We start from the raw sequence: 13,603 nt of genomic DNA, 5'->3' as shown, positions 1-13,603 counted from the left end.
GGGATACATAGCGTTGTGCACGGGATACATTAGGTTTGATACATTTCACTTAACGGGATACATAGCGTTGTGCATGGGATACATAGCGTTTGATACATTCCACATAGCGGGATACATAGCGTTGTGCACGGGATACATGCGGGATACATAGGTAAATAAGGGATTTTTTAAAATTTTGAAATAAGTAGGGATAAATGGATATTAAGGTAAGTAAAGGAGTGTAGTTAAGTAATTTGTCCTAAAATAAATGAACCTTTTCTCAAAGTTCTGACATATTTGAGTTTTTTTCTTTAAAAATATAAATTCTATAAACACGTAATTTTTAACTTTTTTTTCACTTTTACACTGATGAGTGATGTCAAATGTTATTTTTACTCATAATGTTGATATTTTGACTTTTATTTAGCCTTTAATATATTTTATTTGAGAAATCGAAAATTTACAAAAAAAATAAATAAATCATATCTTGGATTACCAATTCTGTTTCGTTTTCAAAAAGAAAGAGATATTTTTTCTTTTAAAAAAAAATTCTAGTCTAAAATATTTAGCTAGTATTTTCTGTTTCTTTATTTTTAAAAAGAAAATAAATAAAAAGATCAAAACCAATGAGGATTTGCCTATTTTTTTTCTATCCAAATCAACAACATATTATTCCTTAATTTTATGGAAAAACTATTAAATTAGACATACATCACATTCATATATACTAATTTTACCTCTAGTTTCAAACAATTACTTAGATTACCACTTTTAATATTTTATACCATATATTTTTAAAAATACAATAAGATATACAAATCTCTTAAAAATGGGATTGATTAATTATCTTTATATTTAAACACCTAAATTAATGGTGAATTAACATAAAAAATTTCTCTCTCATCAACCATTTCTCTCTTCCAAATAAAATTCCCACTATTCGCGTCTATCATCCCCACACGTCCTCCACTGCTTCTACCATCTTTTTCTTCTTTCTTTCTCTCAAATTACGTTTTAATAGCAAATTATCAAAATTGAATATTGTCATTCAAAATTATAGGTAGAAATTTGTAACTTTGTATCAGTATTCTCATGTATCTAGAATAAAGTTATCCCTTTTCATATATCTATGATAGAGCTCATATCGTTTTAAATTTCAATTTTAAAATTTTTTACGAAGTAGGTCCTACATAGTATGATCTTGTTGCTATTTATTATGTCATTGGTGACCATTTCCAAAATTGAATGATTCTTAGTAAATGTACAACACATTAACATTAATATACAATATGTTTATGAGATATGAACTTTATAGTTTTGTTTTCTCTCAAGATTTTTTCATTGCATGGTTGAATCTCCATCCGCTAACATTCAAGCTAAGAATAGATCTAAGCACGGAAATGACCCAATATAAATGAAAGAACTATGTGAAGCTCTACTTACCAAAACAAATACATCACTAACCCCAGTTACACATCTAGTGCAAGATGTTGTTTCTAACACATCTTCTTAAGGACACAAACCCAGAAAATTAATAAAACATGTATCTTGATCTTTTTTACCCGTCAGATACACGTATCTCGATTTTTTAACCCTCAGATACATGTATTCAAAGGCCAAAATCTATTAGAGTTCTTAATTAATACTAAATTACTCCTTTAATTAAGGAAAACAATAATACACATCTATTTCAAAATTAATAAAACATGTATCTTGATCTTTTTTTACCCGTAAGATACACGTATCTTGATTTTTTAACCCTCGGATACATGTATTCAAAGTCCAAAATCGTTAGAGTTATTAATTAATACTTAATTACTCCTTTGATTAAGGAAAACAGTAATACACATCTATTTCAAAATTAATAAAACATGCATCTCGATCTTTTTTACCCGTTGGATACATGTATCTCAATTTTTAACCTTCGAATACATGTATTCAAAGGCCAAAATCTGCTAGAGTTCTTAATTAATACTCAATTACTCCTTTAATTAAGGATAACAGCTACACACATTTAATTAAAAAATAATAAAACATGTATCTCACTTTTTTTAACTATCAGATACATGTATCTGACAAGTCATGATACATGTATCCAAATACCGAAATATGGTATAGGAAGTAATATTCTAAACTAACGTGAATCCTAGTAATTAAGACCTAAACTAGTGAAATTTGTGTAGTTTGCCCTTAAAATTAACTGATAAAAAAATCCTAATTTTTGACAAATAAGGATAGTTATCGATAAACTTATTCAAAATTATAAAAATTATATTTTAAACTATTAAATAAATAAAACTTAAATGTTACAAATTTTGAAAATGTTAGGCCAAAATTGGGTGTCAACATATATAGTAGAAGTAATTTTTTTTTTTTAAAGTGTTTTTTGAATTTTAAATATAACTTGTATTTGAAATTTTCATAGCAAAATGCTGAATACACATTAAAAAAATAAAAAAAATCTTCATCAAACAGGTCCTTCTGAAAGGTATTTGTGTCTTTTCATGAATGGAGTCAACACACTCATTAAACAATCAGAATCAGTGGCCTTTCTTTCTCCTACGGAAAAGTTAAAAAGTAGAGTAGCTTTCTGCTCCGCCATACTGCCGTACATTCAGCTCTCCTTCAATATTCATCCATTTAACTTCGCTTCAGCTTTTGAGAGATCTGAAAATTCAATGAGGCTCTTCGTTTGAGAGATTTCGAGTATCAATCATTTCCAATCAGGTCAATAAAATGCTTCTCCATGTACTCTGATTGAGTTCATATCAAATTATGAAGCTTTGAATTTGATTACCTAGTGTTAGTTTTATTTGTATGTTCTTATTTTGCTGTATCGCCTTTGTTCCTTTTCCACATTTTATGTTCATATTCTTCTTCAGGAGTCTTACATTATGGTTATGCTCTTCTTAATTTGTTGAAGTTGTATGTTTATGGAATGCAATGGGCCTGAATAGAGCAGAGTGGATACAAAGGAATGAAAGAACTTGGATATTCATAGCTTGTATATGATCAACAGCTTTAAAATTAATGTCGTAATTGACTTTAGGATCTTACGTTATGGTTATGCTGTTCAACAGGTTTAATTTAATTTGTTGGAGTAGTACGTTTATGGAATAAAATGGGCCTGAATAGAGCAGAGTGGATACAAAGGAATGAAGGAAATTGAAGATTCATAGCTTGTATATGATCAATAGTCTTTAACATTTATGTCATAATTGACTTTAGGATCTTTGAAGAAAACTAAGTTAGCTTGGAAGTGTACCTTGATCTCTGATAATTCCCAGAGATCATATCATTACTTGAAACTGGTGAGTATGGATATTTCTCGTTTGGGTGACTTGAGAAATAGCATCCTTTTTCTCTTGCTTTAAGTTTATGTAATTGATGGAAACTTAAGTTCTTTCTTAGGTTAGAGAGAAGACCAGCTTCTAAAATGTCAGTTTATAGTCCGAGAATCCATCACATTTAGAAGTTAGCTTTAGTTAATATCAGAAATAATCAATCTTATGTTTACCAATTAGATTTTAGCCCTTATGTATTATATATTAAAACCAAGTAACTAATGAACCAAAACAGAATAAGTGCAGTTTCACAACAAATTACTACATTGGGGTTATGCCATAGAGTTTTCATGTAAACAACCCCCAACAAGTTTGGGATTGAGTTGTAGTAGATTAATTGATTGATATTATGTTTGTGGAATTGGCCCTTTTATAAATTAGTGATCTCTTGACAGGAAGATATGGGCACAAGCACATTACCAGATGCATTATTTGGATCTGTTCAACAGCACACTATTATTTCTTCACGCAGACACCATGACCCTATTCGATTTTTTGCTGTTAAGTCGCATTCCACGATCTATAGAAGGCGTTCCATTGGGAAAAGGTTTGATATTATTACAGTGTACACAGTTTAGAACTTTTTGGATGCAAATAAGGTTAAAGGTGACAATCTTCTTATTTCAGAGTTCTGTTCGCGGATGCCTGCCTCTGCAAACCAAGACATGTTGTTTTCTCGAGCATGGTTTACATTTCTATGCCTTCTATCAGTATCTTTTTATTTGTTATTTAACTGAGCTGGGTGCTGGCGACTACTACGATTGAAACTTCCTTTGTTACTTCAGGATGACTCAACTGAAGCTCTCACAGATTTCCTTGATGATGGGGATGGTGATTCATTAGAGGGGAGCAAAGTAGTAGGGATTGATGATAATGAACTGTTGGCAACTAGGAAATCTCTTTCTGATGTTCAAGCCAGAAATGAAACCATTGAAAAAGAAAGATATCAATTGCTTGAAAAGTTAGTTCAGTCTGAGGCTAAACAGAAGGAGTATTTGTCCACCGTAATGCATGATAAGGATTTGGCCATATCAGAATTGGAGGCAGCCAAATCTCTATTTAACCGTAAGCTAGATGAGTCTTTGGAGGAGAAATTTAACTTGGAATCTAAGTTGGTCCTGGCAAAACAAGATGCTGTTGAACTTGCAGTTCAAGTTGAGAAGCTTGCAGAGATTGCTTTTCAGCAGGCTACTACTCACATACTTGAAGATGCACAATTACGAGTTTCAGCTGCTGAAGCTTCTGCAGCAGAGGCAGCTTTTCAAATTGAAGAACAAATAAGGATTGCCTCTGAAGGGGCCATAACCCGTGTTCTACAACAGTCTAAAGATGCTATAGAAAAGGCATTAGCTGTAGCTGAATCAGCTGGTGACCATACAACAAATGCCATGGCTGCATTTTTAGATAATATGGGACTTGATGAGATCGTATCAGTTCAGTCCCAGAATATCAAGTTAAGCAACACCGTGAATGACTTGGAGTCTCAATTACTCGTTTACAGAAATGAGATTGACAGGTTGAAATTAGAGCTAAAGCAAGCACACAAAGAAGCAAAAGTTTACGAACTCCGTGCAAATGATGTTGAGAAGTTATTGCTTGAGTTTCAGGAATCAAGCAGAAAAGCAGCTCTACAACAGGAGGAGGAAATAAAATCATCATTAGAGAAAATGAGAAAAGATGCTTCGGAGAGAAAGAAGGCAGCTTCTAAGGCATTTAAGCTTGAGCTAGAGAGGATGAAGACTGCCATTGAAGCAGCAAAAGAAACAGCACGTTCACAAGATGAGGCATATATGCGAAGATGTGAAGCACTGCAGAGATCTCTAAGAGCAGCTGAAGCTGCTTCGAAAACGTGGAGGCAAAGAGCAGAAATGGCCGAGGATTTGTTACTGCAGAAAAGTTCTTCAGAAGAAGGGGATGAGGAAGCTATTTATCGTGTTAATGGTGGAAGAATAGATTTTCTTATGGATGATGATTCACTGAAATGGAAACTTTTAACTGATGGTCCTCGAAGGTCAACACCTGAGTGGATGGCACGGAGGATACGCTCTATCCGTCCCAGGTTTCCACCTAGGAAAACTCATGTATCTGAGGTCATGACATCAGGATTCAAAACTTTGGACTTACCGAAACCCGATGAAGTATGGTCTATTGCCCAAGAAAAGCTAAAGGAAGGAGATGCGCTAGTTGAGCATGTGATTGAGAAAGAAGTAATTGAAAAGAAGAGGAAGGCTTTGGAACGTGCTCTTCAACGGAAGACAGTTAAATGGCAGAGAACTCCGGAAGAAACAAAATTAGGTGCAGCTATTCATGTCAGATGATATTACTTTATTTCACTTGCGAATCAGTGTTTTCAAGCGAAATGATTAATCATGTATAATTTGATTTGTTGCATGCAGAATCAGGGACGGGTACCGGACGAGAGATTGTGGTCAGTATATACCAGCTTTCATTTTGATTTGTTTTTCTGTATAAGATAAAAGTAATTTTATTTATAATAGCAGTACCAATAGGGTACTGCAGAAGTACAAAAAGAAGCTGGACATTGTACAAATATTATGCAATAGCGGACTCAAACAAGTCCAGAAACTCAGTTGTGCTGAATACATGATTTCCCCTATGCCAAGACTCTGTAAACACTTGTATCTTACATAGGAAATCAGCTCCTTCTTTCCCTAGAAACATCTTCTCTGTCTTTCTCCCCATACTTTCCAAATGATGCATAAAGTCATCAATTTCCATATAGATTATCTAAAAAGAAAATCCTTTAAGAATATTTGTCTTGGAAAGTTATATGGAACCACGTTTGTTCTTTGCAAAAAAAACTTATATTCTTTGCAAAAAGACCTTTTCTCTATTCTATTCTCGATGAACAAGGAAGCTATTATGCACCACATATTTCCCGAAGAGTAAAAATATCACTTTTTAAGCGCTTCTCTCAACAGCCAAAGTCAAACTAAGATGTTCAATTTGGTAGGAGGAAGTTCTATACTTTGTGTTTTAACCGTTAATTATCATTACTATTATTATTATTGTTGTTGTTGTTGTTATTGCTTTTATCATCATTATTATTGTTATTACTATCATTGTCATCATCATTATCACGACCACCAGCACTAGCACCACCACCACAATTTTCATCATCATCAAATGGCTAGAAATTCATTTCAAGGCTTTCAAAGCTTCTATGAAGCTCTTGTTGCAGTCAATGTTTATCTGAAATTCTCATTCTCTTCCAGGGGCTTCCCTTAGGACACCTGTTTCTTCATTGGCATTACATCACTATCGTTACTGTTGCCTCTATTTCTTTTTACATGTGGGTCTCTTTGTTTTTCTTCCAATCCTTAGTAACTATAAAGCTCTCTTTGATTTTGAAGTTCCAAGGTTTCAATTGGGAAAGCTGGAGAAGACAGTGGTATCTTGAGCTTGCTAGTAAAGCTGCTGATTTGTCCCGCTGCGGTATCACATCGGTTTGGTTTCCACCACCAACAGAATCAGTTGCCCCTCAAGGTTTTGACCTCTTTGATCAGTTTAGCTTTAGAAGCCAAATGGAAACTGCTAATAACAACATATGGTTCTCAATTTATATCATTTTCTAGATGATTATTCTTACGTCATCTTGTTATTTGTTTCGAAAGAGTTGTTAATAATTGAACAATCTTAATAAAAACTGAATGTTTTAAATGGGGCGAAAAAATGCTTCTTAACCTTCTGAATTAACTACCTCATATACAAAGATTTGTTTAAATAACTTCATCAAAAAAAAAAATTCTTATCAAAATGATTTGGTTAAATAAAATTCAGGGCGCTTTGTTCTATTGTAAATAACACTGGATTATTGCAGGTTACATGCCTTCTGATCTTTACAACTTGAATTCTGCTTATGGTTCATTGGAAGAGCTTAAAAGCTGCATAGAAGAGATGCATAACCAAGATCTTCTGGTCTGTATCTAATTAGTGATTGACTTGTTATTCCTGGCATTTTTAGTCAAATATCTTGTATTCAGACAGTTACCGTGATCCTTTAATTGAGCATTACATCGTTCTTCTCATGTATTCTTTTTGCATGAAATGAAAGTCAATGCAGCTTGAGAATGCATGTTAGTTGCTTGCAGTTATGTTTTAGCTCTCGTTAACTAGTACCATATGTCTGCTGCTAGTGCGTCAAAATGGAATTTGCTATATTTCTGCTGCTAGTGCATATTATGTAATTTATTACACCAAAATGGTACTTTCTGAATTATGTTGAGGTTATTAAGCTACTGATAGGTGCAGAACAATGTGGTTTATCTTATAGCTGTTCTGCTTGTGTTTCCAGGCCTTGGGAGATGTTGTTTTGAACCATCGATGTGCTCACAAACAGGTAATCATTTTCTAAACTACTGTTCTTGTTTCCTAATATATCTGAGATTATGTTAGCTTTGTTTTGTTTGGAAATAAAACGTTCATGAAGGGAACCTTTCAGCTCTAGGGTCCCCCAATATGGATCTAGTTATGGGACGCTGCAATATGAAATCAAATGTTTACTTCCACGATCTATAGTGCTAGTTCGTTAAGAGAGAACCTGCAATCTCGAGTTAAAGTACTCAAAACTGAAATGATTTTCCGTTTATTTTTCATGAGATAAACATAAAGTTTAAATACAATACTAATAAGATAAGTACCCCTAGATACGAGGACATGGCTTCCTAATATTACTGGAATGAGAAACTGCAAACTACTACAAAGAAATAACTAATGCTGGAATGAGAAACTGCAAATGACTACTACAACGAAATAACTACCGCATATAACTACCACCGTAAACCGTTGGGAGACTAAGGAGTGAATGAATTGTTTGGAAGTCATGCATTGAACGCCTTTCCATTGTTCTTGCTGACAGTGATTTAAATATCATTTGACATGGCATTGTTAACTGTTAAGTTGGTCCATGTTCTTCAATGTAATAGTTTGCTTTATCTATTACGAAGGTTTTTGTTCCATCATTGCCTATATCCTCTCTGTTTGTCTGTATGAAAGAACATATTTATAAATTAACATTGCCATCTCTACCCAAGTTTTTGTGGATGTGTAATTCCTCTGCTCCTTGAGGTTGTACGTTTTGTATGAATAGAATATAGAGACTGCTTTGGAGTAGTCAATGATGAATTAACCGGTGTAATAACCCTTTTGACTCAAACTAATACTGCAAGTCTTGATGGACCCTCTCACCTGATTGGCTGATTGTAGAGTCCGAATGGTGTTTGGAACATTTTTGGAGGCAAGCTTGCATGGGGACCTGAAGCAATTGTGTGTGATGACCCAAATTTTCAAGGCCGTGGAAATCCTTCAAGTGGTATAAATTCTCTCCATGATACATATGGGATCTGTTTGTAAATGTCACGTGCTTTATTTCCAGATGTGAAAAAGTTTATATTTTACATAAGAACATTAAGATATTACAGAGCTCCATAACTTAGTTTGTGCAGTCTTAATTAAAATTTTATGGAGATAAATACTGTCATTAGTGCTCTTCTAATTTGTTTTCATCTTTGCACCAAAAGCTTCCAGCCTTTGATATTTCCTTAGTTGTCTATGTAATTGAACAACAGACTATCTTTCTATCACATATCTTTGTTCAGTCTTTGATTAAAGCAACTACCCAAGTTATTTCTGTTAATGGGATCCTGTTTGATAAACATTATAAATGCTTATTGTTCTTTTAAATTGTCTAAATCTTTGCTCATATACAATTCTTATTTGTGCCTTGAACCACACATTTTTATTATGTTAAGGACTCGGCAAAATATTCTTGTATTGTCACATCTTTTCATTGTAGTTTCTTTTCCGAGAACATCAATGAGTATAGCTTCTGCTCATATTTGTTTAGGTATTTGCAAGATAGTAGAGTATGCTTATGACAGTGTAACATGGTGAAGGCGAAGAATTATCTAGAGTTTAGTCCAGTTTTGGTGTTTAACTTTTTTGAGTTTCCAGGATACTCTCTAAAATTGTTGTTATTCACCTGCATATCAGATTTGATAAGCTTCATGGACTTATGAGAAGAGACTATTAGTGTTTCCTCTTATATGATTTTTCTAGTTACCCCTTCTTTATCTGTGTTTGAAGTGTAGGTGATATATTTCATGCCGCACCAAATATTGATCATTCCCAGGAATTTGTACGACAAGATATAAAAAAGTGGCTAAATTGGCTCCGAAATGATGTTGGTTTTGATGGGTGGCGCCTTGACTTTGTGAGGTGAAGTTGTAATGCTTGTTGGTTTTAATACTATTGAACTTAGTACTTCTGTCTTCCATTTCAAAATACAAGTTCAGGTGTCTGTAAACATATTGACCTTGCATCATACTGGTTAGAAAAATTGAGAATCAGAAGAGTAAAAACAGAAGTGTTTGGTTGCAATATGTGGTTCTACAGCATCGCCTGCTTGTTCTTTATTCATACTAGCTTTTCCTTTCTGAAATTTGATAGGGCCAGCTGTTAAATTTTTCTCTATTTCTGTCTGCCTGCCTTTCTTTCTGTCTCCCGTAAATGGACGGTGGAAACTAAATGAGGATAAGGTGGAAACTTGTAGTCATATGCTCGATACCACATGAAGAATTCTTGAAAATAGTGATCATATATCATACATCAGACCTCTTGTAGAGCTATTTTTCATCTTAATATTGATCTCCATTGTAATTCATTATCCTTTAGTTATCACCTAAGAACTAATGTTGTGGCCAGAATGAAAATGTAAGGGCCACTTTGAATGAGATGTTAGGAGGAAACTGACATGGCACCGTTATTAATTAATTCCTGGAGTATTTAACTTCAATTTCAGTAGATACTCTGTGATAGTTAAAAGCTAGATGATCTATCCAATCCTTGGAATCTTTCTGCTCGGTAAGACAACTTTTGTTACATGTAGTAATACAGGCTCTTTGTTGTCCACAGGGGCTTCTCAGGAGCATATGTGAAAGAATATATAGAAGCATCAAATCCAGCATTTTCTATTGGCGAGTATTGGGATAGTCTCGCATATGAAGGTGGAAATTTGTCTTACAACCAAGGTGAGATTCATTTAGATGTAGCCGCAGATTTGACTATTTGGTCAGAAATATTTTGACAAGTGTGATGCACAGGGTTAGGTTGTGCAACTGATTTTTTCATTTTCCGCAAATTCTTTTAAGTTGATATTTTGCAATCTCTTTGAGCAAATAGCCAAAGGTGGTTTTACTCCAGCTATGTGTGCTAGTCACTGTTCATTTCTCTCCTCTGTTCATTGTTTGTACTGTTTAGGCGTGCCAATGTCCTTAAACGTTGAGGGGCGCAACTTCAAGTTTTCATATCATACTCCCACTATGTGGAATTCTACCAGTCCCTTATGATAGTAGATTTGTGTTGTTCTGATGCATCCAGATGCCCATCGCCAACGCATAGTTAACTGGATCAATGCTACTGGTGGAAGCTCTTCAGCATTTGATGTCACGACAAAGGTACCTCTATTAAAACATCTTTTGTTAATAGATTTCCGTATCTTACTCCAAGACCAAGAATTATTCCACTGACCTGGGAAATAATAGTCCCATGTGATCTATTGTCCCACATAATCTACTCGTTAATAAATCAACCTTTAATATTAATTCATGCTAAGGTATCTATAGGTAAATATTTTCATCCTCCTGATTTAGATTTAAATTGCTTCTTCATGTTAGTGTAGAAAGGTTTAAATGAGCTTTTCAGCTTGTTGGTGAATGATATTTTTCTGGCAGGGTATACTGCATTCCGCTTTGCATAACCAATATTGGAGGCTAATTGATCCTCAAGGCAAGCCAACAGGAGTGATGGGATGGTGGCCCTCGCGTGCTGTCACATTTTTGGAGAATCATGATACTGGATCCACACAGGTCCTCTCTCTTTCTTGCTCTAACAAGCACACTCATAAACATACAGATGTACATGCCTACTTGTGCTCTCACTCATTCAGTGAGACATGCTCCAACTTAAATGCACTGCCATGGAGGTTAAATATGTCAACATTCACATAAACCTCTGTTCAGAGCTTTTGGCTCAAAATTTCCTTTAAATTTGACCAAAAGAGAAAGTAGATCCCTCTAATATGCCCTCCACTTTCAAAAATCTTAACAAATTTGGTCCCAAAATAAATTGTCATTTTCGGATAAAGAGACAGTCATGCAAGCAGCACATGTACGCACTCTGCTTCTTCTTCTTTGGTTTCTTCTCTTTCCATCTCGGCTCGCAGAATAGAAACAGTTCACTGCCAGCGTGATTCAACTGTTCCAACAACAAATCAATTTCCTGTAGCTGGTATATTGAGGGATGAGGCCAAAGGTTCAGGATAGCCATAAGTGGGATCTCCATACTCCATCGTAAAGAAACTTAAGACGTCATGTCAGAGACATGGAAGTCCCAAGGCAGCCTTCTCATACAAACCAAGTTATATAAACTCATCTTTCACAGCCCTCCAGAATTTGAGCACTTCTGTTCTGGATAAGGAAAATTTCTTGCCATGAGATTTTCGGTTAAATGACTAATGAAACTTGAAACCATGCTAGGTTCAGACTGCCCCAAAGAAACAAATACACAAATAAATTGCCCAAAGTCTGAAACTTAAGATAATAGTTTCATGTGGAACTAATACTGTTTCCTTCTTCATTAGCCTTGGTCAGAACCCTTTGATTGTTGCAAACATCCGGGATGATGATCTCAGGAAGTATGTGAAATAGGAGGAGCTGAAAACATTGAGAGCAAACACCTTAGGAATCCAAAAGTTCTGAATTTGCATGCCAAACATTTATCAAACTTACAAAACCTGACTGTTCCATGTCAGTGCATGTATAGGATCCACCTTCATGTGTCAACAACTCCAATGTGAACAATTCCCTCAGAAATTTAGCCTAAAAAAATGACTTTTCTGAAACCTTGGGGTTTCCCAGAGGCATGTGTAACACTGGGGAAAAGGAGCATGAGGATAGGAGAGGCAGAAGTTCTCCTGGAAAAGGGGAAAGGAGAACGTTCACATGAGGTGCACATGACAGTTCTGTTAAAGTTTGACGGAATGTTAAGGTCTTTGCAAAAAGAATTAATTATATGCAGATGGAGTTGTTATTTGTTAATTATAATTTTAGAGGGAACAACCCTCAGGGGTTGGCCTGCTGGCAATTGACTTGAGCCTTGGGGTTTGCTCCCTTTCAAGGTCTCAAGTTCGAAACCCACTAGGTGCAAACAATTTCTGAGGGCCATCGGACTGGGTAAAACCTGAATTAACCGTGGTGCACTTGCGGGAAACTCCTTGCCGAGGGCCTGTGCACCCCCGGGATTAGTCGGGGCTCAAAGAGACTCGGACACCCGGTGCAAATCAAAAAAAAAAAAAAAATTTTAGAGGGAACCACTCAATCTTTTGGCCAACTTGAGGAATGTTTCTGGTAAAATTCTGTTAAGTTTATGGAACACCAAAAATCTTGGGGTATCCTGTAGTGTATGTTACAAATATATATTCTGTTAATATAGTTTTAGATTTTCATATCTGATCCATAAGCTCTCGATGTGCAGTTTTATACTCACATTTGTTGTTGGAAATCTAATAAACAGAGTAGTGAAGCATGAGATTCAGGCTTTACTTTGAGAGATTTAAAATTCTGAACTTTAAGCTCACCAAGTGATAATGTTTAGTCTATGATGTTGCATACCAAAACAAAACTTGGCGGAAGAATCTATTGAGCATGGATCAGAGTTAGTACCCTAGCTAACCAAGACATGTATTATGGAAGTGCTAGCCAGCATTTAATGCTGACCTAACTACCGTCTTATATCTTGGCCTAAATCATTTGATACTTGTCCCCCCCCCNCCCCCCCCCCCCCCCCCCCACACACACCACTACTGCCTCCCTCACATGTAGTGGCGGATCTAAGGGTAATATTTATTTTTTAATTCCTTGATGTAAGAAACACGATAAGTGTAGCGGCAAAGCGATTCAGAAATTGCTTTAGGAGTTTAGGTTGCAAGTTCCTCCAAGTGTGACATTCTTATGTTCTTTAATCTCGTTAGAATTTCTGGATCAGTCATTGCTCAAATATGCTCCCATGTTTTACTTGCTAATTTTCGAATCCATTGTCCTACATTTGATGTGCGTGCCTTCTGTCCAACTTACATGTTTTACCTTGTGTTAACAAATGGATCTTGGACCTAACTCAACCCCAAAAGCTAGCTCAAGCGGTGAGGATTGTCCAAGTTATATAAAGAGACCACACATCCCTTTTACCGCTGATGTGGGACCCCC

The 13,603-nt window shown here is 35.3% G+C and overlaps 1 protein-coding gene across 2 annotated transcripts in view; it reads left to right on the top strand.

Moving 5' to 3' along the window:
• The first annotated feature begins 2,567 nt into the window (after positions 1-2,567).
• LOC125847058 (uncharacterized) overlaps positions 2,568-13,603 on the top strand; it is a 12,874-nt gene continuing 1,838 nt past the window's right edge. Inside the window, exons 1-13 of one of the 2 annotated variants that reach the window (XM_049526761.1) lie at positions 2,568-2,706; positions 3,719-3,870; positions 3,951-4,008; positions 4,109-5,618; positions 5,720-5,751; positions 6,698-6,830; positions 7,165-7,262; positions 7,639-7,683; positions 8,550-8,655; positions 9,434-9,560; positions 10,257-10,372; positions 10,722-10,798; positions 11,075-11,209. In XM_049526761.1, the coding sequence (XP_049382718.1) occupies positions 3,725-3,870; positions 3,951-4,008; positions 4,109-5,618; positions 5,720-5,751; positions 6,698-6,830; positions 7,165-7,262; positions 7,639-7,683; positions 8,550-8,655; positions 9,434-9,560; positions 10,257-10,372; positions 10,722-10,798; positions 11,075-11,209 (2,583 nt within the window). In that variant the 5' untranslated portion in view covers positions 2,568-2,706; positions 3,719-3,724. Of the gene's footprint in view, positions 2,782-3,718; positions 3,871-3,950; positions 4,009-4,108; positions 5,619-5,719; positions 5,752-6,697; positions 6,831-7,164; positions 7,263-7,638; positions 7,684-8,549; positions 8,656-9,433; positions 9,561-10,256; positions 10,373-10,721; positions 10,799-11,074; positions 11,210-13,603 lie in introns of both variants that reach the window. The other variant, XM_049526760.1, reaches the window with a different exon arrangement.

The sequence above is a fragment of the Solanum stenotomum genome, chromosome 12 (assembly GCF_019186545.1).
Source record: "Solanum stenotomum isolate F172 chromosome 12, ASM1918654v1, whole genome shotgun sequence".
Lineage (NCBI taxonomy): Eukaryota > Viridiplantae > Streptophyta > Magnoliopsida > Solanales > Solanaceae > Solanum > Solanum stenotomum.
The sequence above is the reverse complement of the archived record's forward strand: the minus strand, read 5'-3'. Positions and strand labels throughout refer to the sequence as shown.